This window comes from Mollisia scopiformis (genome assembly GCF_001500285.1).
Source record: "Mollisia scopiformis unplaced genomic scaffold LY89scaffold_15, whole genome shotgun sequence".
Lineage (NCBI taxonomy): Eukaryota > Fungi > Ascomycota > Leotiomycetes > Helotiales > Mollisiaceae > Mollisia > Mollisia scopiformis.
Genome location: NW_017263595.1, coordinates 886,946 through 914,135, shown reverse-complemented (window position 1 = coordinate 914,135; position 27,190 = coordinate 886,946). Strand labels below are relative to the sequence as shown.

The 27,190-nt window shown below is 47.2% G+C and overlaps 11 protein-coding genes across 11 annotated transcripts; 9 read left to right on the top strand and 2 right to left on the bottom strand.

The window, feature by feature from the left end:
• Positions 1-995: 995 nt before the first annotated feature.
• LY89DRAFT_735553 (uncharacterized protein) lies at positions 996-3,154 on the top strand (the record flags this gene model as incomplete). Its single annotated transcript, XM_018220029.1, has 2 exons — positions 996-1,237; positions 1,294-3,154. The coding sequence occupies 2 exons, from the start codon at positions 996-998 to the stop codon at positions 3,152-3,154; spliced, it is 2,103 nt and encodes a 700-aa protein (XP_018069794.1).
• A 954-nt stretch (positions 3,155-4,108) lies between these two features.
• Positions 4,109-5,237, top strand: LY89DRAFT_735552 (uncharacterized protein; the record flags this gene model as incomplete). The annotated part of the gene is made up of 2 exons (XM_018220028.1): positions 4,109-4,481; positions 4,537-5,237. 2 exons carry the CDS (start codon positions 4,109-4,111, stop codon positions 5,235-5,237), a joined length of 1,074 nt encoding a protein of 357 aa, XP_018069793.1.
• A 166-nt stretch (positions 5,238-5,403) lies between these two features.
• LY89DRAFT_783583 (uncharacterized protein) lies at positions 5,404-6,172 on the bottom strand. The gene is made up of 3 exons (XM_018222696.1): positions 5,812-6,172; positions 5,668-5,759; positions 5,404-5,614 (listed from the first exon to the last, which is right to left on the bottom strand). Exons 1-3 carry the CDS (start codon positions 5,983-5,985, stop codon positions 5,491-5,493), a joined length of 390 nt encoding a protein of 129 aa, XP_018069792.1. The 5' UTR covers positions 5,986-6,172; the 3' UTR covers positions 5,404-5,490.
• A 1,140-nt stretch (positions 6,173-7,312) lies between these two features.
• On the top strand, positions 7,313-9,202 carry LY89DRAFT_670908 (uncharacterized protein; the record flags this gene model as incomplete). Its single annotated transcript, XM_018213196.1, has 1 exon — positions 7,313-9,202. One exon carries the CDS (start codon positions 7,313-7,315, stop codon positions 9,200-9,202), a length of 1,890 nt encoding a protein of 629 aa, XP_018069791.1.
• Positions 9,203-9,501: 299 nt separating this feature from the next.
• Positions 9,502-10,774, top strand: LY89DRAFT_750779 (uncharacterized protein; the record flags this gene model as incomplete). The annotated part of the gene is made up of 3 exons (XM_018221213.1): positions 9,502-9,533; positions 9,712-10,221; positions 10,452-10,774. 3 exons carry the CDS (start codon positions 9,502-9,504, stop codon positions 10,771-10,773), a joined length of 864 nt encoding a protein of 287 aa, XP_018069790.1.
• A 772-nt stretch (positions 10,775-11,546) lies between these two features.
• On the top strand, positions 11,547-12,584 carry LY89DRAFT_670906 (uncharacterized protein; the record flags this gene model as incomplete). The annotated part of the gene is made up of 1 exon (XM_018213195.1): positions 11,547-12,584. One exon carries the CDS (start codon positions 11,547-11,549, stop codon positions 12,582-12,584), a length of 1,038 nt encoding a protein of 345 aa, XP_018069789.1.
• Positions 12,585-13,067: 483 nt separating this feature from the next.
• LY89DRAFT_750774 (uncharacterized protein) lies at positions 13,068-14,196 on the top strand (the record flags this gene model as incomplete). The annotated part of the gene is made up of 1 exon (XM_018221212.1): positions 13,068-14,196. One exon carries the CDS (start codon positions 13,068-13,070, stop codon positions 14,190-14,192), a length of 1,125 nt encoding a protein of 374 aa, XP_018069788.1. The 3' UTR covers positions 14,193-14,196.
• Positions 14,197-14,515: 319 nt separating this feature from the next.
• Positions 14,516-15,990, bottom strand: LY89DRAFT_686187 (uncharacterized protein). Its single transcript, XM_018215228.1, has one exon. The coding sequence runs from the start codon at positions 15,864-15,866 to the stop codon at positions 14,931-14,933; it is 936 nt and encodes a 311-aa protein (XP_018069787.1). The 5' UTR covers positions 15,867-15,990; the 3' UTR covers positions 14,516-14,930.
• Positions 15,991-17,657: 1,667 nt separating this feature from the next.
• Positions 17,658-18,634, top strand: LY89DRAFT_558244 (uncharacterized protein; the record flags this gene model as incomplete). The annotated part of the gene is made up of 4 exons (XM_018208410.1): positions 17,658-17,710; positions 17,795-17,864; positions 17,911-18,060; positions 18,110-18,634. Coding segments are annotated over 4 exons (798 nt in total), but the record flags the coding sequence as incomplete, so codon positions are not given.
• A 2,927-nt stretch (positions 18,635-21,561) lies between these two features.
• On the top strand, positions 21,562-24,477 carry LY89DRAFT_735544 (uncharacterized protein; the record flags this gene model as incomplete). Its single annotated transcript, XM_018220027.1, has 3 exons — positions 21,562-21,783; positions 21,834-24,320; positions 24,376-24,477. 3 exons carry the CDS (start codon positions 21,562-21,564, stop codon positions 24,475-24,477), a joined length of 2,811 nt encoding a protein of 936 aa, XP_018069785.1.
• Positions 24,478-24,792: 315 nt separating this feature from the next.
• Positions 24,793-27,035, top strand: LY89DRAFT_112632 (uncharacterized protein). Its single transcript, XM_018205085.1, has 2 exons — positions 24,793-26,221; positions 26,343-27,035. The coding sequence occupies exons 1-2, from the start codon at positions 25,107-25,109 to the stop codon at positions 26,917-26,919; spliced, it is 1,692 nt and encodes a 563-aa protein (XP_018069784.1). The 5' UTR covers positions 24,793-25,106; the 3' UTR covers positions 26,920-27,035.
• The last annotated feature ends 155 nt before the right edge of the window (positions 27,036-27,190 follow it).

Genomic DNA, 27,190 nt, shown 5'->3' with positions numbered 1-27,190 from the left:
AACCGAACTTATCCTCCTCGTTCACCAGGTTCGAAGGTCCAGAATGGTCATTTCAGCGAGCGAAAAGGTCAATGAAACATGCAGGGTAGCAGAGACGAACATTCGTGCGCCAAGAAGAGTCACTGCATCTTCCCCATTCGCCGATCTCCCGTGCTAAGGGTAAGCGAGAATGCTTATTTTTGCATCCGACCTTTCAGGAGGACGTCAACTGAACAACTCAAACGGAACCTGGAGAAGAGGAGCGTATGGTGGGATGAGTGCATCGGAGCATTTGCCGAATGACCTGGGTCTGGTTGGTGGAATCATTGGAGGGTGGTCTGGTACCTGCGCCGTCGACCTCCACCGGCGTTGCGGCGCATTGGACCCCATCCCATCTCTTGAGATGCGGCAACACAAGATATACGCTTGAAGTCTTCGAAGGTCCCAACTTTCGCCAGCTATTCGACAATCAGGCCAAATAGACGCATCGATGAGCCTTTCTCGACTTTGTATTGTAAGATGCTGGAGAGACATGACGAAACTGTCTAAGAAGAACAAACATATGGTCTGATTCAAGGCTGCATAAACATCTCAATCAGCACCACGGCAACATTACCCTTACTCGGGACGAAACTTATGCTTAACCCCTGGGATCGAGGCCCATGACATGGCGCCGCAGGTCAACACCCCCGTCTGTTCCTTCTTGACCAGGGTTGTTTCAATGTGCGCGCGCAAGAGGGGTATTGAATCCAGCTTGGAGGTTCGTTACAGTGGCTCAAACGTCATGGATTCTCGCTGTCATCTATTTCCTAATATATCTTTGAGTCTGTTCCTCGAAAGATATCCTCTTGCTTCATCAGTCTCTCTTTGATTTGCGTTTTCTGTCCCTTCTTTTCACTGACGTGCTTGGTCGCTGTCATCAATTTTATTTACAATCCTTTCGACGGGTTTTGACTAAAGTGCTTGGTCACTGTCTATTCTTACAGTCCTTTTCGACAACATCTAAATCAGGCACAATGTATATTTCAACCATCTTCTTCGGTGCTGTTCTCTATCTTGCTTCGTCTTCCGAAGCCAAGCAGATCAACCGCACACAGATATCCCAGTCTATTATGTCAAAGACAGCTACCGCTGTCACTGCTTCACAGACCGCGGCTATTCTTAACGCTACTGTCCTCGACTGCTTCTTGACTCTTCCAGCCAGTCCATTGACCGCTCAAGGACTTTCAACTCCTTTCCTGCTCAAGGCACCATGCAGGTATATTTTGTCCCTGGGACGGTGTGGTATGTCCGTTTGAGCTGACATTTTCTTAGCCAGAGTGTAGCCACCCAGCAGGCCTTTGCTGAAGCTGCAATATTCGACCCAACTACTGGAACCATCAGCATCTATCATCCTCTCGTTATCGACGCTGGAACAAATCCAGCTGCGGCTCCCGTGGTGCCAACACTTCCTACTGGAGCTGTGGTTGGTTTGTGGTTCGGATTTAATGGTGGAACTCTGCAGCTACTCGACACGAATGGAGAAAATGCTAACACATCGCCGACATTGAAAACCGCCAACTGTATCAATGGACTTCCAGGTACTCAAGGAGACGTCTTCGGCCAAGTTTCCTGGTGCAATGCTGAACAATGGTTCACTGCCGCAAATACTGGTGTCTCTTCTGGCAAGACTGTCATCCCTGATCTCGGGGTGGATAAGCTTGGCAATGCTTGTCCAACGAGTCGCTCTTTTGAGATCACTGATGCTTGTCCATCTGACAATGTCCCAACACAGTATCTACTTCTTGCAAATGGTCAGTTGGCACAAGACACAGCAGCGAACCGTGCCGCAAACCCCGATGCGACTGTCATCAACAATGCTTCCGATGAAGCACTCCTTACAAACATCATCGACCCTCTCATTGGCTGCACTCCATTCGTTGCACCATCCTTGGATGACCCTGGATCCAGTGTTCCTGCTCTAGCTTTGTCCGAACTTCAGGCTTCCGCAAAACAAGCAGCCCCCATTGGTTTGGTTCCATTGAACGATCCAGATTGTCTTCTTACTGCAGGTGGAACAGTAAGCACCACAAAGACAAATACATATCGCCTTGGAGTCAATCAACCAGTTATCAGCAGTACAGCCAACGGCGAACTTGTTCCATATTGCCAAGATATGGTCTCTGTGGCACCCCCGTTCCTCTCCGGGTTTCAAACCGTATTTTCCAACGCAGCTTCCCCTGATCTTTGTGTGGGCACCAACCTCTTCACTTTCTTGGCCAATCGATACCTCATGTCATTGACACAACTCACTTGTCCCGCCTCTTCGATTCCCTTCCAACCGGTGGTGTGTAAACTTAACGGCAATGGGGTAGCGACTGCGTGTACTATTACCCTCACAAATGGGACTACAACAGGAAGTACGAGTACCAAAGCAACCAGCTCGGTCTCAGCGACTTCAAAAGCTGTAACGTCCGTAAAGGCCTCATCATCAGTGAAGGCAGTGTCAGTTGCCACATCTATCAAAGCATCTGCCTCCACCTCAGTCAAGGGATCTATCTCCACCTCGGCCAAAGCAATTACCAAAGACAGCAGTACATTAGCCACTTCCTTCAAACTCGGCACAACAAGTCTAGCAAATAACGTTGCCACCTCAAGCATCACCACCCCACCATCTTCAACCACAGCCCTCAGCACCGTTGCCGCATTATCATCCAAAACCCAGCAAACAAAAACCATCCTCGTCGAAATAATAACCTTCTTCATCTTCCTCCCCGCCCTGGGCTCCCCTCCCCCCGGCGTAACATCCAACAGCACCGGCTTCCTCGTCGAGGAAGCCCTCTTCCTCTCCCTCCCCGCTGCCGCCTCCGCAGCCTGCACCTCGCAATTCAACGCCTGCGCGGCGCTCGCGGGCTCAGCGTTCTCCGGGACCGATTGTTTGGATCAACTGAATAGCTGTCAGGGTGTCGCGACGACGGCGTCGCAGACGGCGAGTGCGCCTGCGACGGTCACAGCTAGTGTGCAGATCCCGGTGAGCGGGACGGGGACGGTTAGTTTGGCAGGCGTCACGAGTGCGTTGGGTACCGGAGGGGATGCTTGTGCGCCGGTTACGGTCACGATTGGGCAGGGGAGTGTGGGGACGAATGTTCCGAGGGCGGTGCATGGGCATGGGAAGTTTGGGCTCTTTAGACATTAGGGGCTGAGGAGGTGGAGAGAGGGAAAGGAGTAGGCTTTTGGGATTTGGGTTGAGAGGACTTTGGGTGTGTCCGTGTATACTAGATTTGAATGATATTTCTGAGACCTCTTGAAGCGGTACTAGTATATTGGTTTGTGTTGTGGCATTTCGATCGACGAACTGAGCCATTTATGAAGCAACCTCTTAGTAATAATTGTCTAGTCACTTCCTAAACAATATTCAATTTAAAGCTCTACTTAGCCAAGGCAAGACAAACACTCCGTCCCCTTTCCCTTAGGAAGAGGGCTCTCGCTTTCTTAAAATCTCCTACAAGCCCGTCAAGGAGCAGTAATGTTTTTCAAAAATCATTGGCGAGTGCCTTGCTGTTCTTACCCATTGCTCGTCAAGTTTCGCGGTATAGTTTACGTCTGATCAGAGTGAATGTTGCAGAAAAGAGGTGGCAATGGACTGGTGGACAATACGGGTGTAGTATAAGATGATCGAAGTGAGGGAGCAGTTTGAGACTTATGATGGAGCTAGGGTTATGGAGTTCTCTAGACTGCGGCTTTTGAAAGAGACTTGACTAATGAATTACTATTTCACTTTACTACTCGACCTTCGGAATTCCGGCGGTAATTAAGAGTTCCCACCAGCCTTTCGGAAAAGGGGTCATAAGCGAATAATCACGTGGCAAGTACAAGTGCTCGTTGTTATTCACTGCCTAGGTACTCGCAGATTCCATGAGATGACTGTTATTTGACACGTGGGGATACGGTTGAGGATTATCTGCGTAGCGTGAATGATTATGCTGTTTCTACTTGCTTTTAAGACCTCGCTTCTCTGTAAACTCCCTTCATTTTCCTGTCAACCTCTCCAACCTCAACATCGTCGACTTCTTTCACCACAGTCGCACAACTGCCAAGTCTCTCGCGAACCTCGATATTTTCTTGCTCTTTTTCAGACTCCAATACCATTATGGACATTCCAGATCCTGTTCACGGTCCACAACCAACAATTAAGGAAGAGCCTCGACATCCAGACATAAAACCAGACAAAACGAAGGCTTCAAATGCCGGCCACATCTCCCAGCCCATAGCTCAGGAAGACTTCGAGCTTGGGCGCCTGAATCCTGAATCATACAGTCTAGACCACATCTCGAAAGCTCTAGTCGCCAACATCGAGCGGGTTACCACCGTTCACGAGAGGTGCTATTCAGCAAGACAAAAACGAGCTTTGCAGCAATTCAGGAGTCATGGGACCTGGAATATCGCCGAAGCTCATAACATCGAAGACATCACTCGATGGTTTGCGATCTTCAACGATGCATTCTTCGGAGGCTTGCTCACGGGTTACTGCAAGCTAGAACTTATAAAGCCCTGGAGCATGAAAAAAACGTGGCATAGGCGATGCAAATGCTTACTGCAGTATGACGCGCTCGGGATCTCGGCGCGACCCTCGTTATCCGATCTCCAAGCCATATTGCACCCTCACCTTCAGGAGAACCCGACATTATGTCGATGACAACTACGCAGCTATCAAGAGCTACCAAGAATGTCTACTTCATGAGATGTCGCACGCTATATTCGACATATATGAATGTGGTTGTACCAAATGTTACGCATGTATCGGCAACGAAGCTGCCTTTGGCCACGGAGCATATTGGCAAGCGGTGGCTCAAGCTCTTGAAGAAGCCTGCAGACACAGGTACTGGGAAGTCTTCGGCCTTTGCCTTACATTGAATCGCAGCATGTGCCTTGTGGATGACGTACAAAGTGGCTGTCCACTACCAAACGACATAGTGCTTCGTTCTGTCGGTCTCGATATAGTCCATCTCCTGGAGAATATCAAGTGCCTCCGAGGCAATGCTCACTCCGCTTTCTTAGCTCGACACAGAAAAAAAAAGAGAATTCCTTCAAAATCAAGTGTATGTCTACTACCTAATTGGACAGTCGACTCTTGGGAGAGGAACTTTTCGTACAATCCTGGCCGTTGGGATTCTACTTGTCATTCTGATGATCAAGCTGTGCTCGATGAATACGCTTTTGACAGTTGGATGAGGATCAACTCCAGACCTGCGCACAAAAAGCTCCTTAGTGAGCGCTAAAGAGACTTGCGCTTCTCATCACGCCTCCTGGGTGAATTCCAAGACTACTGTAAATAGTAATACCAATCGAAGTTTACCAAAAAAGAATCTCCATTGTGAATTGGTTCAGATCCCGAGTGAGTCCTCAGAAGATGAAAATGAAGGATAACGAATCCATTCAACAAGTGATTATATACAAGATTGGCATTTCGCTATGCATTACAAAAGGTATACAAAATACTGCCCAAGATCCCGTACCCAGGAGCTAAGTGGCTCATTGACCGTCGAAGGTCAAAGTAAATGTAGAATTGGAGAAACTCTGGCAAACATAATCGGTAGCCCCAGTGGGTCCAGCTCTGCAAATTGTCGAGACTTCTTGTTCTTTATAAAGTCCGACACTATTCCGTACATCAACCACTCATCCATACGAAATTACTAAGAGGGGACTTACGCTACACCAGTCTGCTCGTAGATGGTGAGATTGTAGCTGTCAAGGCTGTTCTCCTCGATGTAGAAGCGATATGGTGAATCACCGCATACGACCTAAGGATGTTGAGCAATAATCTCAAAGATGCGGGAAAGGATAGATACGTACGACAGCGGTAGGTTGAGATGCAGAACATGTCGTGTTGGCAACGGAGAATGACACACTGTAAATGGTACTGTTGATGTTTCTGACAGTGAGATCGGAGACGGTGACTGTGTCGTCTGCAAGAGCAAAGGAAGAGAGAATAGGGAGGGCGATAGCAGAGATGGTTGAGAAACGCATGTTGATTTGACTAGAGACTTGTTGGAAATTGGAAGTTATGGATTCAAGGAGATAGTAGGTTCTGGTAGCGACAGTTTCTTGTTTTCTCTGAATGTTGGTGGTAATGAATAATCCATTTGAGCGTAGAACTCCGAATACTTATACATCCTGTTCTCTCGCTTGGATGATTGCTATGCAGTGGACCTTGCCAAGATGGTGGTCCCGAAATTTGAATACGAAGTCTTGGTACGTCTAAACAATTCATTTCTCACAGAATTTCACGACGATCACTAAGCTTTCTGTTTCATATGACATCTGATATACGAAACTAGCTTTATGGAACCAAGTTGTCCCCTGAAATAATGTCGTGAGCCAAGCACTCGGAGCTCAAAATAGTTTACAGCGGGCTTTGGCGGAGAAATAGGGGTTATGGGCTCCGTTTAGGCTTTCTCGCTTGAATTTTGGGGATCCTGGCTCCGCCACTCACATAGCCTGGCGGGTCTCGGCAGTCGTGGAAGGCGCCGAGGATGTTGCGGGATCGACAGCTTGCTCCGCCTAAGTCATAAAATTCGAGGTTGAATACGAGATGAAGTTTTTGGAACGGGAGTTGAAGGTTGCCCTGACATAGATCTCTTAACGAAGGACATCTAATTTTGGTCAATAGATGACTCGATGTATCGTCGCCCCGATTGCACAAGTACGGCTGAACCTTATCTTGATGTGTTTGAGGAATGGCCGTACAAGGAGCTGCAAGATACCGTCATTATTCACCCTCGACATTCTATTTTCCACAGTCTCGCTCGTCATCTTGAGAAAGCGGAGAGTAAAAGTGATTAAAGCTTCTCATTGGTGAATTTAGCAAGTCTAACCATGATCCTTTAATACAACATTTTCCTTTGTCGAGCTTGCCTATTCGCTTGGAACATTTAAGAATGCCGAGCTGGCTTCGTTATTTGTATAGATTTGGTAGTTGCTTCTTGGATCGTTATCTGAGATAATAATCCTGCCTTGTACCAGTCTTTAATCAAATCACTTTTAACTGTGCGACCATCTTTTGTATCAGGAGATGGCTTAAAACCTCAGCTCAGTATCTCTTTGTCGAGTGAGCCAGAGCATTTGTCGATTAAGTCAAGGTCGATTGGCGCCTCCTCTATTGACATGTAATCACAACGGAGCCAAGCTTCCTCCATTCACATCTATCTACACTGGTGATTCATGAGCTTACAGACAGCCGATTAACGACCACTTGTTGTTAGAAGCCGAGTCGCCGTGACTATTATCCATAAATTTGTCATCTAAAAAGGAGCTCTCACTAGAGTTTGCAGCCATTCTTTGACACTCATACACCATGGATTCATGCCAGAGCTCAAGTCGCAGTTCAAGCAGCACGTCGTACATACACCGTCCTCATGTCGATTTACCACTTCTCAAGGAAGACTTCGAACTTGGTCTCCTACGATACGACTCCTACAGCCCTAGCTCCATTTCTGAGGCAGTAGTGCATTGCGTCAATCGAATCCGTCTACTCGACGAGAATAAGTGGCATCCAAGACAACGATATGCCCTCAAAAGCTTCAAGAATGAAGGGACTTGGAAGCTCGGAATGCCAAACAATCTCGAAGACTTAAGAAAGTGGTTCGAGATATTCAATGACGCGTTCTTCGGCGGCTTTTTGACGGGATTGGTCGTTTTACGGTTTGAGAACATAACAACTATGCTGAGCGATCATGAATTGGCTATGGGCCTTACCTCTTCACCACAATTGAGCGATAATGCTGACCTAACATACCGACTTGAAAGACCAGAGATTACAATCACTTTGACGTCCAGACCACATGCGCATCCCACGAAAGATGTCAGAATCATTCTGGAAAATCTTCTTCACGAACTTTGTCATGCCATAGTCATGGCATACTCCTGCTGTTGCAGATCGTGCCAAAGACATCAGATGTATGGAGGAGGCAACGACGGTCCTCATGGCATATGTTGGCAGAGACTAGCACAAGCTATCGAGAAAGCCGTTGACGTTAGCGTGGGATGTTTCAAACTGGGGCTCAATCTGTCACGCAGTTCAAGCTTGGCTTCAGACGTTTTTGAGCACTGGCGATTTCCAAGCGAAGCTGAAATTCGGCCACTCGAGCTCGATACACTTGAAATTCTCGAGAGAATACAAGAACTGCGAGACTGGACCATCAAAGGGGCAGCTTGGGTTGAAGAAAATATATGTGGCCCTGAATCTGAGAATGAGATGGAGCTACGACTTCCAATAACCCATGATATGGGCTTCCTGGACGAATGTCATTTCCCTGCTCGCAAATTCAGAGAAGACCTTGAAATTGGATGCCTGAAGCCGCTGTCTTATAGCGCTGAAGATATCTCGGCAGGCATCATTAGCTATTTAACCCCAACCACATATTACTGCCTCGTCGGAGATCTCGCTCCTCATCAACAACAAGCCTTGAAGCTATTCAAAAATGTTGGGGCATGGAGTATCAGTAACCCTCACAATCTCAACGATCTCAAGAAGTATTTCGAGATATTCGATGGCGCCTATTTTAATGGCGCACTAGAAGGATATTGCAACTTGGAATTTGTCTCGAGCGAGCGACTTATCGAACGTGGTCAGAATTCTTGCGGGATCCTTTCTGCTTGTGGAGGATTCGTCCAACCAGGGGCAGAACGAGATCCACGATATCCAGTCGAAAACCCGCAAGTCACTATTTCAATTTCTCGATTACAACAAACCACTACCTTCTCGATCATTCAAATGTATTTGAACACCCTGCTTCATCAAATGTTACATGCAATCTTCGACATCTACCAGTATCCTTCTGTGCAAGGAAGTCGGCAAAGTATGGGCCAAGATCATAATACCAGGCATCACTCATCCTGGGCAGCGACAGCCTATGCGCTTGAGCGATGTAATCGACCTGGCAGGAATCTGTTCGGACTCGGTTTATGGCTCTGGACCACTATAGGACTGGCCATGGATGCTCAACATGGATCCAGCGTACCAAATGAGGTAGAACTTCGCTCCATAGACACCGATATGGTTACACTTTTGGAGCGGCTGAAACACATCCGTACCGAGGAAGCTGAGAGAAGAAAACATGCACGCACTTTCATGAAACCAATAAAAGCTAGCAGCTGCTGCCTGCGAGATCAATGTTCAACAGATGGCTGGGACCGAAACTTTGGATATGACCGATCAATATGGACTGAGAGATTAGGAGACTAGCCAGTTATAGACGAATACACCACATGGTTGGAAGAACGATACACTTCTGACGAGCGGCACCATTGTATCAATTGGAGAGGGTTTGAGGGGAAGGCTGCGTATAGATAAGTCAACCTTACTCAGCCTGATTCTAAGCTATGATTAGAGCAAGTCTGCTGCTCAGAAGACAATGGTTCAAGGTATTATGTATGAGTATGTCATGCTTTTAAATGGTCGGTCGAGTCATATTGGCGCCTTGAAAGTGGACCATATTCTATAATGACCGTAGCGTAGTGGTGAATAAGATTCGTTCCACGACTATGACTCAGTCCTTCTTAGAAGATATGTATATGTATGTCCCTCCGCTTTTAAACCTTCCACCATCTAAGAAGTTGCCGATCTTTGCATCGTCGAATCCTATGAGCTACCTCCAAGGCGACCAACCTGTCATCGATGAGAAATAGTTTTCGGGTAGCGGTGCCCAAGGTTAAACACCGTTTATTGCTTTTGAAGCTGCTGTGGCGGCGCAGAAACTTTCTCATGCGACAGAAGATCATGAAATATGTGGAAGACTTACACGCCACCCTTCCCATCAACACAGATGACTTCGACATGGGCAAATTAGAGCTCGGCTCTTTCTCTATGGACCATATCTCCAAAGCCATCATAGCCTACGTCAAGCACGGACACTCATCTCGACAAGAAGAAGCGAAGGACACCTTTGAGTTCGGAGGTATCTTCAACATTGGCAAACCAGAAAACCTCCCAGATCTTAAACGCCTATTTCAACTGTACAACTCAGCTTACTTCAACGGTTTACTGACAGACTACTGTCGTATTGAGACTGTGGAAGCTTGTCGTATATCAAAGCGCACGGGAAAGAAAGCTTGTCTTTCCGGAACCTGTGAGATCTTCAGACCTGGAGAAGAACGAAATCCACGATACAGAATCAAGGACCCATATGTGAAGATCACCATTGTGCAAGACAAAACGAGGAAATGTCTTCGAACCAGTCCAGAGATATCAAAGAGAACTGTTAAGTCAGATGATTCATGCCAGTGCGTCAAATTCTGCCCTTGTTTTGCCGTCATTCTAGGAGTCGAGATATCCGGGAACCACCTTGGGCGCTGCCTTTCAAAAAGTATATTGTCTCAACTGATCATATGAGCTCCTCCACCCCTAGACCTCCATCAAAAGCGTGTACTAATTCATCAATAGTGTTCCTGCTGTATACCTGCGTGTGTGACCGAGGTTGTTATGTGAAGTTAAGGCAACATACTGGAGAAGGAGGCCATCATTTAGCTTGGCAAGCAACTGCTCAAGCGATCGAAGAAGCCGATGAGGCAGGAAGCGCAATGTTCGGCTTCGGGACAGACTTGTCTCGTAACGAACTGATGGCGCGTGACATGCAGCTTGGCTACAACCATCCTGATGATGCTGCTCTACGCTCTGTGGGTCTGGATATAGTGGAGATATTGAAGTATCGGGATGCATATCGTCAAGAAGATGCAGAGAGAGACAGACTGAAAGACAAGATTATCTTCTTACGAGGCTCTTCCTGCTTGCGGGCGCATTGGGCTATTACTGGTTGAGAATGGGGTCGGTCGCGGAAAATACGACGGGAACAAAACCCCGACTTGAAATAATGTACCGTAGAAGATTGAATTTAATCTCTATGGCAATTTGAAGGCCGTTTGCGCGGAATTTATCACCACAAGCGTTTCTTTTTCCTGTGTCCAGCAGCTGGCTTTAAGCGAGCCTCGCTTAGCCCCCCTTTCCTCCCGTGAGGTACGGAAGGGGGTTGCCATAATTCAAGAGACCGACAGGGGTCTATTATTCCTTGCAAACCACAACAATATTATATCTTTTCAAGAAGAAAAATTCAGAGAATTAAAGTGCTCGACTCTAGCCACATTTTAGTAGCATTTTGGTAGATTTTGAGCTGGACTTGGTAGAGTATACAAGGAGTTGTAGACCCCTGTTGGTCTCGTGAATTATGGCAACCCCCTTCCGTACCTGGGCCAGATTGACTTGCAGGATGATACCAAGATCTGGAAGAGCTTTGAGTAGATAACTAGTCCATAAATTTCGCTTGTAATCGACTTGCTTAGGAAGCAGCTGATTCGATACTTGCCGTCAGCGAGCGACCAGACATCACAGTCACCTGATGAATCGCTTGAATGGCTTGAATCACTTGACGATAATACTGTGACATTCACCCCCTACTTCATGGCACATTCACAAATGATATGTTAATCATCATCTTCATCTTGATTGTAAAAGAATATAATACAGTGTTCGTCGACTTCCAAATTAACGCCTCGACAATATTCTCTATTGACTACCAGCCTGAACTCAATTCACAATGTCTTCTCAGGAGCTACTCCACGAGCCACCATCCATATCACCAGAAGAGTTCGAGTTTGGAAGACTAAAACCCCTTTCACATAGTGCTGAAAGCATCTCAAAAGCCATCATACAATTCAACAAGCGAGAGACCTATAGTGTATATTCGATGGCTGAGGACCCATGCCCACGAAGACGAATGGGGGCGGAAAACTTTAAGCATCATGGCACGTGGAATCTGGGGAATCCTCACAACCTTGAAGATATCAAGAAATACTTTGGCTACTTCAATGATGTTTATTTCAACGGACTTTTGACTGGCTACTGCACGCTAGAGCTAGTGGACGGAGGTGCGATGAAGAGACGTTATGGCTCCGATTGCGGAGGCCGCTGCCAACCTTACTTTCCCGGAGAAGAAATAGATAGCCGTCACAAGGCCACGAAGCCTCAGATAATCATCACGATACGAAGCCTAGCAAATTATAGGGACAAATACGCTGCCATCAAAGAATACCACCTTGTCATATTGCATGAAATGCTTCACGCAATGTTCGACATCTTTGAGTGTCGTTGTTATAGGGGTTGTCTTGATAGAACGAACCGAGAAGCCAGTGGGGGACATCATATTGCTTGGCAAGCAGCTGCAAAAGCCTTGGAGCGCGGCGTATGGCTTGGAGCAAATCCGTTTGATTTGTACTTCGATCTGCGCAGAGAAGTCTGCTTAGCTGCTGACATGATGCTCGGTAACAAGCTGCCCAACGAAGCCACTCTCCGTATCCTCCGCCTAGACATTGAACTGATATTAAAGAGTTTGAAAGAGCAGAGAGCAGAAGAAAATCAAGACTTAAAGGAGCGTAGTGCTTGGTCTAGACTAATCAGAGCAAGCAATAGCTGTATCTCAAAACAGCAGACGGTAGATGCTTGGGACAGGAACTTTGGCTTCGAAAGAGATAAGTGGCCGTATCGAAGCCATTGCATGGAGAGAGGGGAACGGGACCTATGGGGAATGCCAAGTTCCACCATATCTGCAAATGAACTCTGGCAATTCAGAGCCTAGACACATTTCGAGAATAGATCTGTATTTAAGCGCAAGTGAGGCCATACTTTTGGTCTTGGGAATTTAGCAATGAATTGTCCTGCATGGTCTCCAATGAGTTCAAGGTTGCAAGTCACCTGATATCAAAAGTCCCTCATTTCAAACTCTTTTGCTCATCATCGATCTACAATCCCAAGCTTTCAACTTAGTGCAATGCAATATATCTATAGCTCACTCAACCTTTCGAACTCGGATTTTCATTCAAATACCAGAGGAGGGGGGGAAATGGGTATTTGGTGATTCGCAGAAAGAGCCACTACGACTTCGGGTCATTGACAGTAAAGCTTAGGTTGGCTAGTGTGAAATGTAAACACCATTAATATAATTCTACGATTCACCGATTCCAAAATCTTCAAGGTATAAAGGCCAAGACTTCTAATAGTACCGTAGCATTTTTTGCTATCGAAGCAGAAGACAAAACAACAAAGATCAACCTCCGCAACAATGACTTCTCAACAAGACTTCCATATTCCGCCATCTCTTTCCAGACAATACTTCGAGCTTGGAAACCTCAAACTACTCTCTAATAGCCGCGAAGCTATTTTCGCCGCTCTCGTTGCACATATCGAGTTCACTGCCCGTTGCAAGCCAGAAGACATTCCACCCCGAGCTAAGCGAGCATTCGCACGTCTGGAAAATCAAATGACCTGGAAACTTGGAAAGGTTGATGATATCGAGAATTTGAAGCTGTTCTTCGACTTATTCAACGATATGTACTTCAACGGTCTCCTCACTGGATATTGCGAGTTGGAACTCATAGAAGAATATAAGCTACAGAGACGCCGACTCAAATTGAAAGAAGCTGTTGGCTTATGCCAGCCTTATTTTCCCGGAGAGGGCCACCCGAGATACAAGGAGGGAAGGGTGTTCTGCACGCTGTCGGTCGCTATGTCAGAAAAACGCGACAGTGTTAACAACCGCTGGAGCGGCCCTGGCCAACGAATTAAACATTACCTAGATACCTTGATTCACGAGATGATTCATGCACTGTTCGATATCTTCACATGCAGATGCCCCAAGGGCTGCAAGGAGAAGCATAATCTACAGGGAGGTGGAGGACATCATTTAGCGTTTCAAGCTGCAGCGCACGCTATAGGAAGCGCAGACATCCAATATTTATCTAGATATCCATGTCTTAGTCTCTCTTTGACTCGATATGAATCTTTTGTTGGAGATCTGCAACTTGGGTACAATCTACCGCCACCTTCAAGCCTGAAGTCAGTCGATCTGGATATCAACGTGATCATGGAGCTACTGAAAGAAGCACGAGTGAAGACATTCGAGAGGGAAAAGCTTCTTCGACCACAACTGGTGGTGAACAAGAACAACAGGTGTATCCGAGACGAGTTTACTGTGGACAGCAGGGATAGACACTATGGGTTTGAAAGAAAATGGTGGGGTTCTGAATTAGTTTCGGACTGCGACGAAACTTACTTTCCGCTGTACTTGGGGAAGATAGACGTTAAGGCACCGGAATGGGCAGAATTCAAGCGTTGGAGAAATTTTGAGCAACGTGCAATCAATAAGTACAGAGATTTTAGAAGAGCTACTCAGGATCAAAGGGAATAAAGTCAATAGACACATGGTGAGTATTTGGAGGGCTTGTTATAGAGGGATGTCGTGATAGCTAGGCTTTGACGAATGCATGATTTTCCAGTCCCGTAACATGGGAATATAAGGTAAAATTGTTCCAGCAATTTTATACAATTTGAGGGAATAGTCCTCTGGAATTCCAGAGGGAGGGATAAGTGCCCCCACGTGACATATTCGATAGTTCCAGATTGTTTTAGAATGTTGCTTTAAAATTGTAGGACAATATGAGTGGGATAAGTTCAAAGTGTGACTTGAGATCCGAGAGATGAAGTAATGTAAGAACGACATTGGTTTCTCTTCATGAATTTTCTTCTATCCCAAAGGGGTTGCTTGCAATCTTATGCAATAGCTGGAAATAGTTCTCCGCAAGCTCTGAAAGCTCTGAAGAGCCTAGAAGAGAAGGCGCCCCCACGTGATCGCAAGGCCGGTAGCTCAGTCAGATTGGGTTGCTTATCCCATGAAATCTAGAACATTATTAACTTATATTCCAAATCTTACTCTATGAAGTGTCTCCTGCTGTCACGAGCCTTCAGCTGCTTCCCTATTCATGACTTCAGCACTTCCTACCCACGCATCGCTTATGTCCTCATCAATGCTCTCCTCTAATGAGCTACATTGACCCCAAACCCACTCCAACGACCGCCTCGCCATACTGCCTTCTTCAGCCCTCAATATGCCGCTTGCCAAGTCTAGCTCTTCTGGTCGCTTTTCACACTAGTAAGAGACAGACGCGCCACATTTGCCACAGAAAGTCCGACAGACATCTGGTGATGACCAATAGTGTTTCAAAGTCAAGCCCGGATTTGCGTCAGGACTCGCAGCTTGCCGGTCAAAAACTACCGGGACTAACTCGGCTTTGCTAGACCCCTCGACGACTCCACTGGCATTGAAGACATGGGCGGGTAACACAAGTGTCCAGGGTGTCAAAGATACTCCAAAAGAGAGGCGACAGGAGCGACAAGTGCAGAAGTATGAGAGCCACTTTGTAGGATCTGAGGGGATGTAGCGGGCTGATTCAGCAGCCGTACTGGACTCATAGTTGGCACGTTTGATCAGAAGAGAGACTCCGCCACAATGACACTTTGCTGGCAGACATGAATTCACTGCCGGTGGTGGGGTGGAATTGACAGATTCCTTTAGAGAGGACAGAGTAGTATCATACGCGATTTCCGCTGAGCCTGGAGCGGCTGTGTATATTGGAATGAAACGACCACCTAGGTTATGAAATAGAGGAGCTAGTCCTCCATCTAGGGTATCTGAGACGTATTCGTGAAGGGAGACTTGGATGGTATTCTTCGGCCCGGACACGTTGTGCGCTTCGGGCGAAGGACTTGGTTCAACTACCCCTCCCAGACAATACCACTTTTTTCTTGGATGATGGAAGATGAAGCAATGACAGCCACATTTCGAACAGAAGTACCGTGTGATTATGTCAGAGCTATGATATGCCGTGAGTCTTGACAGTGTAGCTTCTGGAGGAGGAGACTTGAGTGGTGGGAACGACGCTCCCAACGATCCCGATGTCCGGCGGCACGAATTGCAGTGACAGATGCTCGCACTTGTTGGAAATCGATCATCCTTGAGGAGAGTACCAGGCTCTGATATAGCGCCGCAAAGGCAGGTGAGATGCGCTGAGGGTGTTGAAGTCATGGTGAAATGAAGTCGGCTCCGACGAAAGTGGGGTGAGTATGTGGGGTAAGTAAGGTTAAGTTTCAATCGAAGCGGGAGGTTATCAGCAACAGCAACGCCAAGGCAGCCCTTTCTCCGAATCCCGATATGACAGATGGTGATCCATAATGAAGGTATGGCGAGAATCAAAGTGCTAACGGTTTGCGCAAGTATGCAAGGTGTAACATAACACAAGTGATCGGCAAAGTTTTGGTCCAGAAATGCAGGACTTTATTTCCAAGTACATAGTCTGCTACTACCCGCTCATTCGAGCCAAGTCAATGGAACTCCTTGTCGAAAATGTACGCCATTCTTGAGAGAATGGATATCTCTCCGGGTTTAGAATCGACAAAGATACGCATTGACATTGATAAGTAGGTCGGTTGAGAGGATACACTACAGTACACCCATGATGAGGCAGAAACCGATGATACCAAAACCAAGGATCCGGTGCCAGAGCAGGGGGTTTAATGTGGGTAACTGTTCACTGCTTCAATGTTACGCAATAGTACAGTAACTCCATCGGGAATTCCATCGAATTGAAGTTCTGCTACGATCTCTAATGGGAAGGAACATCAACCAGGTCTGATACTGAAGTCGAGACCGCCAACAAATAAGACAAACGAGTTCACGAACATTCCACGAAACAGAAGTAAACAATTCGAGACATTGAAGCAGACGTACATGAAGACGCGATGAACCAAGATAGTATATTCTTCTACTTGCAACCTCATCGTCCACTTGGAATGTACCCCGCCGTTCTCTAAGGAATATCAGCAGAATGATACCCATTCTTGAGTTCTAGAAGTATGTGTGGGACGACATGATATCTTTTTTGAAGAATATCAAGGAGGCGAAGATGTTCCTCAGGCCGAGGTCACCCCCACGTGTGGCCCTGACTAGACCACATATCGCAACACTTCTCACCCTGATCTGTGGCGAAAGAAACCATCAGCGTATATTTCTTTTCTGATTCTTCGTTTTATGTCGTTGTTTCTCTGGACCAATCGTATTCATATTCTTTTTGGCTTGCGCGCATTGGCACCATGTTCATGCGCAGGAAGCTCTGGCCCATCTGATCATGAGCTGCATACCACATGGCCAGACGTCGTTACGATTATCCTCATCATTATTCAAGAGCTGAAGGCGGGCGTTATCTGACTATTTTAAAAAATTGTTTCATCCCACCCCGCCACAATTCATTCTTTCCGTGGTGGAAAATAAGTCCTCAAATGTGAGTACAGTCTGTGCCAATTCGCAATCGATTGCTTGGAACCCATCGAGTCCGCCGCGTCCAATATTTTCTTTTTTTCGCTTTCTTAACCACGTTCTGCGGTAGTCAGGGCGGGAATGGGCTAGGCTTCGATAGCGGCCTGTCAAATGAAACACCTTTCCAAGCGGTAAAGGCGCGAATCGAGCCTTTGATTTGCACGTTCCTTATCTAGGGGCGAGAAGCAAGTGCCTGCAAATCATCACACTTCCTTGCCTGTTTTCGGAGATGCTGCACGAGCAAGACTACCATCTGCAAGCATGAGAGCACTGATCAACTGGGCTTCGAAGCACGAGATGAGACCTGATAATGCGGAGAAATCTTACTGGGTTTCTCGACTCCTGGGAAAAGGAAAGATGTGTCTGTACATAATGTCGGGATAATCCTCTGAGATCTGGCATGTCTTGGCAGGTTTCTTCGAATTTCTAAACTTTCGTTCAACTTTCTTGTTGTTGCTGCAGGTCATCCGCAACAGCTTTGGTTGAGGACCTTATACCATTATGGGTGATTTCGATCCTGCCTTTGTTCAGGCTTTGGCTGTTCAATCATGGAGTTTGTACGGTATTGGCATGTTTCTCATTCTTTTGAGAATGTAAGAAGACCTCACATCTGGTATCTTGTCGATACTGATGTGTTGCAGGTATGCCCGAATCCACAGATTGGGAATCAGAGGGCTTCAGGTCGATGATTATCTCATGATGCTTGCTGGAGTAAGTCACTAACTTCGACTGTGTTGCTGCCGCTGACGAGAACCAGGGTTTATATACAGCTCTGATCGTATGCTTGAACGTTATTTCAGGAGGAGGTGGCAGCAATCTATACCTCCCAGAAGAGTTCTCAACCTTCACACCACTGGACATCCAAGAACGAATCAAGGGATCCAAGATTGTCATTGTTTCGGAACAGGTTGGTTTAGCTTGGATACCACACATATGCAGCACTAACTGGACACCAGGCAATGCTGAACGTCATCTACACGATCAAAGCCTGCATGTTAATCATGTATTCTCGCCTCACCCTCGGCCTTCAAGTTCAAAAGATGGTCTTTTACCTCGCCATATACGTAGCTATAGGCTGGGCCTCCACCGAAATCGCCTTCTTCACAGCCTGTCGACCTTTCGTTGGCTACTGGGCCATGCCACCTCCAAATCCCCAATGCACAACCCTCCAACACTACGCCATCGTCCAAGCCTGTTTCAACATCTCCTCCGACACACTCATGCTCTTCATTCCTCTCCCCCTCATCACCAGACTCAACATGCCCCTGAAGCAAAAAGCCGTCCTGATGCTCATCTTCTCCATGGGAATATTCGTCATCCTCGCCGCCATCCTCACGAAAGTCTTCAACCTGTCGAACATCTGGGATCCTTCATACATGTTGTGGTACACGCGCGAAGCGTCCGTGGCGGTTTATGTTTCGAATCTGCCGATGATATGGCCGTTGTTGAGAGAGTGGTTCCCGATGCTGAGAAGCATGACGCCTGGTCAGAAGTTGTCGAGCTCGAATAATAAGTATGGGAAGGATTCCTCGCGACCACGGACTACCAACGCTGCGCGGAATATTAGTTCGTTCCGGGGGAAGAGATTGAGTGATACGGGGATTGTGACGACGATTAGAGGCAAGGGAGAAAGTATGGAGGAATTGAGTAGTGGAGATGAGACGGAGATGGGCGTTATTACTAAACAAGAGAGCTGGGAGAGGAGTGATAATGGGGATCTGGGTATGGCGGAGAGGGGAATGAGGTCCGGTGTTTGGGATGGAGCGTTGGATCTGAAAGACGGAATTCAGATTCAGACTACGGTGCAAGTGGTTGAGGATTATATTAGAGAAGCGGGACTATCAACTCCAGGTCAGAGTGCAGGTCCAAGACCTGGGCTAGTGGGAACTCCAGGAAGAGATGCTGAGAAGGGAGGGTTTGAGTGGGGATATCAGCAGAATGAGAAGAAGTGAGGAAAGTTAGAGATACCACGAGAAAGGTTAGGATGCCAAGGATGGGTGACGTGTGTACATTGGGAGGTGGTTTTGAGGTCTACATATCAGGTTCAAGGACTAAGGTTGGATGGAGTATCTGAGAATTGGTGCTGGAGGAGTGTCTGATTTCTTGTAACATTACTATTATGCCAATTGTAGCTACCAATGTTCCATAGTTGTCTCTTGCGTTGTTTTCAAAACATGACAGCAGAGTACGTCCGATACGAGGTGGAGATAAAAACCTGTGGGGGCGGCTCGGCACAGGATTCTGTTACTCATCCCATTATTGGCAGCGGCTGAGATAACAGTGTATCGTTTGAATGTCTTAAAAGTTCGGGGCCAATGGGTATCTTCAACGGGTACGTATCGATGTTTCGGCTGAATGCTACTGCGAACTAGCAACCGAGCTACCAACTATTGTACCTGACGTTAAAGCAAGGAACAACGCGGGATGCTGTGTAACCATCGTTGACCGAACTTGCATATGCTGGGCCCGTGGCGTGGGTTCTTGCATGTCGTAGCCTGCTTCACACGGGCTGGACCTCTCCGAAGTCCGAACGATAAGCAAAATCAGGAGTGTTTGGTGGGGTAACGACATCGATTTTGTGCTGCAGATCCATATGTCTTCAGAAGGCGATAAGCTATTGAATGGGTTGGTGTCGTTTGAGTCTTGGTGATCGATTGAGAAGCACCTGCATGAATCAATCGATGATCTCTCAAATAATATTGTAGTATTCAAGCCTCTGATCCCCTATCTACCCTCAGGCCTCAAATCTTGAGAACAGCTATGCGTTCTGCAGGTGCGGGGAGTGGCCTCGCGAATCGCAAACCTTCACACCCCCTTTTCAATGCATATTCAACTGTTCGACATTGAGAAAAGCCGTACTTTCTGCAAGGGCAAAGGCATCGTTATCTCACCTGGCTTGTTTCTGGCCATGCCTTTCTCTTAATTTGTGGTCTCCCATCGTCCAGTCCACTTCTCGTGGACTGCCTTCTGAGTGGCGTCTCCATAATTGCACACACAAGTGCTCTTATTTTATTCCTCGATTGTTGGACGAGTACTAGCTCCCATCTTATCAGCGGGGTAGCTTGATCTCTTGAATCCAAGCATCGTCAAATTTTGTCACCCATAGATGCTGGATGATATTCTCTCTGCTCCAAATAGGAATTCTTTGTGACTTTGAACCATCCTCAAAAGTCACTAAAACCATATCTTTTTGCCGGAAGTCTAGAAAATCATGGAGAAGGTTCAATGTATTGGGGACAACCACAAGTGAAAGTTGTAGGTTCCATGCTTATAGGAGCTTCTCCAAGCGTTCGAAAACTCGATCGGTAATGTTAACACTATAGACTATAAAGAGCATATTCACTCGAAGATAAGATCCAGGCACAGCCCTCGCTGAACGTGACCATCTCCGACCACATTCACACGTACACTGAAGTAGTATAAGCAGCTAGCTCAGTTCGACTCGCACTAAAATGATGAAACGGTAGACTGCCAAGTCTAGTATATCTGATGTTACTCTACCAAGCATATTGTTGGGCAGGTACTGCCATGCTACTTCACTGGTCTGACAAAGCTATTTTGCTTTAGGAAGCTCGAACAAGATAAATAGTTTTAACGGAAGAGAGACATAACTTCATAGGCCATTCAAACGCAACAAGAGAGCAATGTGTTGTCAAGTGTAAGCACCTTTGATCGAAGCACCAAATCCATTAGCATAGACATACCATCTCGCGTTGAATTTGTCATTCTGGGAATCGTGGCAGTCCTGAGCACTGACTAGACCGGCCCGTCCCGCATGTTTGAGCTTGCTAATGTCCTCAGTTGAGAGACTGTTGCTTGGTAGACCTTTTTCAGACCTTGAGGAATTAGGATCTTCGATATTGGAAACTTTTGCGATGAAGTGAGCTGAGGTCAGCTGTGTTCTCTCGTAAACGTTTCGCTCTGAAGATGCACAGCCCCTTTAATGCCCAGAAAGGGGTGTGGCTGATGCTATTTTTTCTCCGGCACTGCCGCTAAGCCCTTTGTATATTACTGTCCAAAACCCGCCAACTTTAATTTCTTGTACTCCACAGTTCTGATGTTTCTCCCTGCCAGTCTGCCCTCGAGAGTTTGGTTCACTTTGCTGGATTGTTGAGTTCAAAAGTTTGGATCAGGAGTTGTCGCAAGGGGAAACGCAGGGGCGGGCAAGGAAAAAGAAAGCCTTTGAAGGTTTAAGGGAAGAGAAGGAGCCGACGACGATCACACTCCACTCGCGAAAGGAGACGGCGATCCAGGACATCATCGAAATTACCACCTCCGAAGATCGCGATCAAAGACTCGAGTAGAATTTTCTTAAAATCCTCAGGGCATTAACAGACATTCGAATATCGAGAATGACGCGATAACGCCATTGCGACGAACACTGGCGTCTACCTGAACACTCGGCACGATGATGAACGGCCAGAGGAAAGCGCTGCCTCCGAGGCCGAGTCAGGATTTGGGATATGGAGGTATGCAGAATGGCTACGGGAAAGAGAATGTGGACCCTAGGAGTATTGGCCCTCAGAATGGGAGGAAACCAAGCACACAGGAACCCAGTGGAAGAGTGATCCTGCAAGGTTACGGGAACGAGATCTCGAATAGCTTTGAGCGTACGCCTCGATATAATCCTGTGAGTGACCGCAGTCCGAAAGGAAGAGTCTGAAGCTGATGGCAGAACAGAGTAATCCGTCCAGACCTCAAAGCTCAAATCTTGTTAATGTCGATGATCCGATACAAATACACCTACTTGTTGAGACTGCGCTGGGCGACAGCAAAGAGTTCGAAATTTTGTCGCAAGAAGAGGTCGATGACCTGAAGAAACAATGCCAAGTCCTTACTCAACGGATAGAACAGACAAGGCAAAATCTCGCGATTCAGTCAAAGTACCGAGATGCTGCGATATCGATGGGAAAGCTATATACCACGAATGACAAGAAGAAGAGCATAGATAGTCAAGATGGCAAGAAGGATAGGAGGAGTATTTTTGGCCATAATCGTGTGGGCAGTGACCAGGTCCGGGAGGCAGAACAAGAGCGCATGGCCAGCGAGAGGAAATGCGAGGAGTTGGCTGCCGAGCTGTGGTCCTTGGAGAAAAAGATTATAGATCCGCAAAGCAGACTACTAAAGCACACGGCAGGCATTCTACAAATGACGCATAAAGGTCCGAAGAATCTACCCAAAGGTCAAAATGGTGTACCACAGGTTCCAGGAAGTCCGGAGAGCATGTTCACATATTCCAACGCACGGAATAGTATCGAACCTATAACTGACGAACTATTCTTCGATGACCGAAGTCTCTACAAGCCCGCAGATGGATTCGGCGATTTACGACTTAATGACAGCTTTGCACCACCTCCCAAATCTGCTGGGAGAGAGCAAATGCAGATGATTGCTCGGACCGAGCAGAGACTGGACGATTTGAATACTCGTCTACGGGCAGTCATCGTCAAGGTTAATCCTGAACGAGATGGGACTTATGGAACTCCGCCAGTCTCCGGAACCGATCGAGACGGAACAGGTGAAATGCTGCAAAGACATCTGGAATATCTTGAGAGGAGCATTTCTACTATCGACGATGAGCATACTCGAGCTTTGGCAAAGAGCACGCAAGATTCAGAGAAGAATGTTGGTAGGAAGTTTCAAGAATCACAAGCAGCAATGGAACAAAGACTTCAGGAATCAGAAGCAGCTGCAGAGCGGAGACTGCAAGAGTCTGAAACGGCTATGGAAGAGACTCTGGAAGGGCTAAACCATGACCTACGAAATCTCCTACTTCCGTACGATGCCGATCGTCCGGAACCTCCTCAGATTAATGGAATGGTGGATGACCAGTTGGCATATTTTCAAGACAGTTTAGCCGCTATGGAGATGGAGCTTTCTCGTGCTTCCAGCAGTGAGAACAAGAATTCAGGCAACCAAGATGACGTTGAGCAAATGCAGACTGTTATGATGGGACTGTGGGATATCATCCAATCCGGCGATGAGATTGAGCGGCAGAGGAAGCTGGAGAGGAAGAAGGTCACGTATAACCAGAATCTTGACGATGAGGACGATTCTGCAGATGATGGCGGAGATCCAAATGAACCTTTCTCGCTCCAGGGCTTTTCTGCAAAGGTCCAATGGCTTTACACTCAAGCTACTCGGTTGAAGGATCAAAAGAAGGTGTTGCAACGCCAGATTAAGCAGCAACGAGAGCTGAACAGCAAGTCCGATGCCACGAAAGATGCTGAGATGATGCAGAAAGTAGAAGAGCTCGAACGGACCCAAAATCTCTTGACCAGAACCGAAATGGACGCCGACAGAGTCAGAGAACAACTCACTCTTGTGATGGAGAAGCTCGATGAGTCAAAACAGCAAGAACAATTACGAGAGCAATCTAGAGCTACTGATGAGTCCTCCCAAGTCCGCGCGGCTCACGCCGAGTTGGATCAAAAGAACGAGATGATTGCTACTCTGGAGGAAGAATTGCAGGATCTGAAGGACGACCAATCTATCGGCAACGCAGAATTGCAAGGCAGGATTGCTGACTCTGAGACCAAGATTGCTACCTTGACACAAGAACTGGCAGCTGCAGCGGCGGCGCAAGCAACTTTCGAAGCTAACGTCAAGGCCAAGGAGAAGGAAGTTGAGGACACGGAGCAAGAGATGGAGAACATGAACATGGAGATTGCTCGTCTACAAACTGAAGTCACCATCGCCAGGGCGGAGTTAGATGGAGCTTATGGCTCTCGAGCTCAACGTGCTGCTGAAGTGGCTGCCAATCCCGTCATTCAGAAAGAAATTGATGATCTCAAGGAGAAGAACGCTTCCCTGGCCAATGAACTCGCCACGCTCCAGTCAAGGGGAACTGCAAATCCAGAAACGGACGAGAAGATGAAGACCCTGAAAAAGGAACTTGAGGAAACCATCGAGGAATACGAGCAAATGACCAAAGCTAGTATTGAATGGGAGAAGGAGAGAGAACAGCTTGAGGGCACCATCGATAAGTTGAGAGATGAGAGGGAGAAGATGGAAGCTGAGTTGAGTGACGAGAAAGTTCGGTGGTTAGGAATGAAGAGTCCTGGTCTTGACGGAAGTGCTCCTGGCTCAACAAGTACGACAGTGTTGAAGAATGAGTTCAAGAAGATGATGAGGGACACAAGGGCCGAGAGTGCGAAGGCTTTGAGGGTATGTTTTCATCCTATTCTTATTTTGAGATGAAAGATGACTAATTATTTTACAGGCTGAACAAGCTGAGAGGAGAAGATTGGAGGATGAGCTAAGAGCACTGAAGAGAGCTCAAGGACCGGGCAAATCGAGCCTGAGTCAGAGTGTCGGTGCTTAGATTGGCCTTCCTCTGATTAGGAAGCTTTGTAACAATACGGAGTGGAAAAGTGTGTTTGCGTTCAAGGATGTTACAGGGAAACAGTTTACTTTCACATATTACACTATTGGTCGGTTGGTTTGTTTGAATGTCGGGGAAGCGAGGAGGGGCGCTGCATCTGCATATTGGCGTGCATTGACTGGCGTTGGTTTGATGTATGTGTTGATGAGTTGAAGTGTTTTGATATTGTCAGATGGAGCGGTGATGAATGGAATGTCTGTTCTGAACACGAAATCTTGGGTACTCCTGTTGATGATTTGATGAGGTGAAGTGGGAAGAAAGGAGGAGGCAGCTTTGTTGCTGATTGACTGAGGAGGGATGGAACAAGCTGGAGGGAAGGTGGGACTCGTGGAAGCGGCCTTGCCGTGCTAGCGCGTTTCACTAGTGGCCTCTTCCCAAAAGAGTAGTTTCCTTGAGAGCAGGCGTTTGCATCAGTACATTAACATTGACTCCCAAAGGATTTAGGTCTATCGCGCTGCCATCCTTTGACCGTCAGTCGTCGACTTCCAACTCTTTTCCCGTGCTGCTGGACCTCCTCAGCGCAGCGCAAATCCTTGAAGTACGCAGTGTTTGAGAGAGCTCACGCCAAGATGGCTTCAAACGGGAGTCCGATTCACACTACCAGCGCTCTCAATCTCAACGACCTCTATAAGCAATTAAGAGACATCGATTCCATGGAAGAGCGCCTTGTCGAAGACGAACGCAGCTTGGCAAGAGGGCAACGACCTGCCTGGGGATATGACGATGATAGCGAGTTCAATGAGGAAGATACCACGAAGCACCTTTCTCGTGTTATAGGGATCCTGAAAAAGCAACAGGAGACGATATCTCTCCTCAACCCCATGCTGAATGAACTTCGAGATACCCTACGAGAGAATGTCAACATTGTCTCCAGGCCGACCATCAGAGCACTCACCATCTTGGACCTTCCAGATGAGCTTCTCGCCCATATATTCGATTTTGTCAAAGGACGTATTACTGTGAAGCATGTCTATATGGAGTTCGGTAGCGACGATACTGTCAAGAATGTCCGGCTCACATGCAAGAGATTTTGCAACGCGAGTTCACATCTACTTGTTCACTTCCTTAGGCTTCATATTGAACCAGGATCGCTATCTCATCTGAAGGATGTCTCTTCGCATACGCTTATCTGTAAGAGAATCGAGTACGTCCATTTAACACTGCGCTTCTATGCTGCAGATATGGCACGTGATATCTACATGTTTGCTCGCTATCACTTGAAACATCTGAGAGAGTTGACCGACGACTGGGAGAGGTTCTTCTCGTCGGATTACGAAGGAGATCTTGAAAGAAAAGCGCTAATTTCAAAGGCAGTCATGCATGTGAGGAACATCCTGAAATCTTGGGAAATGTTTCTGGATGGCTCACCCGAGGACTTAGTTGACAGCAGGACGGATTTCACTGCTCGCTTGCATGATGGTATTGCCAACGAGAGCTCAGGTCATCTTCTCATTTTAAGAAAGGCTCATGGATTATACAAACACCGTTTCGGCGAGCAGCAAAGGCTTCTGAAGAAGAACAACTTTGTTGAGGCTGTTGCCGCGGCGTTTTCTAGGATGCCAAAAGCACGTAGGCTCGAGTTACACGATCGTGAAGATCGATGGAAGGTCAGGAATGCGCCACATTGGATTGAAGGAGCAACAAACCACTCGGTGCTTGTCCATTACATGGTGTATCCAATGAGGTAAGTCAAACTCCCAAGCAGTTTCCTATCGACTTTTGTATTTGGAGCTGTAGCTCGGATTACCTAGAATATCCTACTCCTAAAAGCTTCTGAAAAAGCTACTGACTGGCTTTTCTCATAGTTCAGAGCAAGCAACACTGCTCGGTTTGCAAGCGCCAGGTCGTATGCTTAGGATGCCTATTACGCTACCAAAAGCAATACATAAAGCTGGCAGCTGTCTCACCAGCTTCTCTCTTCGGCTGTCGAACCCACAAATCTTCTCTTGTCTCTCGATGAGTAACGGCGATTGTACCAACCTGCGAGTAGCAATGCGAAAACTGACAGCTTTCGAGTTCCGGCCTGACCCTTTCGCGTCCTGGGCCCCCTCGGCCGTGCGTGAGGAAGCGGAGATGAAGCATCTTCGGGACTATGTGACTGCAGTCATCGACACCGACACCATTGAGGATCTCTCGCTCTGGTTCGACTCGTATTGGACGAAAGGTGAAGTTCCCCTGTTTGAAATGGGGGCTTTAATGTCATCCCGGCCTTGGCCCAAGCTGTATAGCCTTCACACCGACGGAATTCCTCTCCATCTGGCGGATATTAAGTGTTTCGTGGAGCAACTTCAAGGAGATGTCTCCGCTGTTCGAAATGAGCGACACTTACTTGTTAACTGGGACCTGGGCAGAAGCACTGGACACGTTGCGTACGAAAGCTGACTCCTTTTGGCGTCTGACGAATCCATATGGTGCGGAATGTGACGCTCTAACAGACGATGAGAAGGACAGAGTATTCAAGCAAGCGGATCGCAAGCCTATCTTTAAAAATGCTAGTAAAGCAGAGCTGTATATTCGTAAGTGGATTGACCAAAACGCACTTCGAGAGCAGGCATCGTCGAATACTATGATCGCGGGCACGGCGGAGGAGTGATAAGTCGAGGCAGTTGCCACGATGCCGGTTCAGGTGGACATTTTGGTCTTCATGATCACG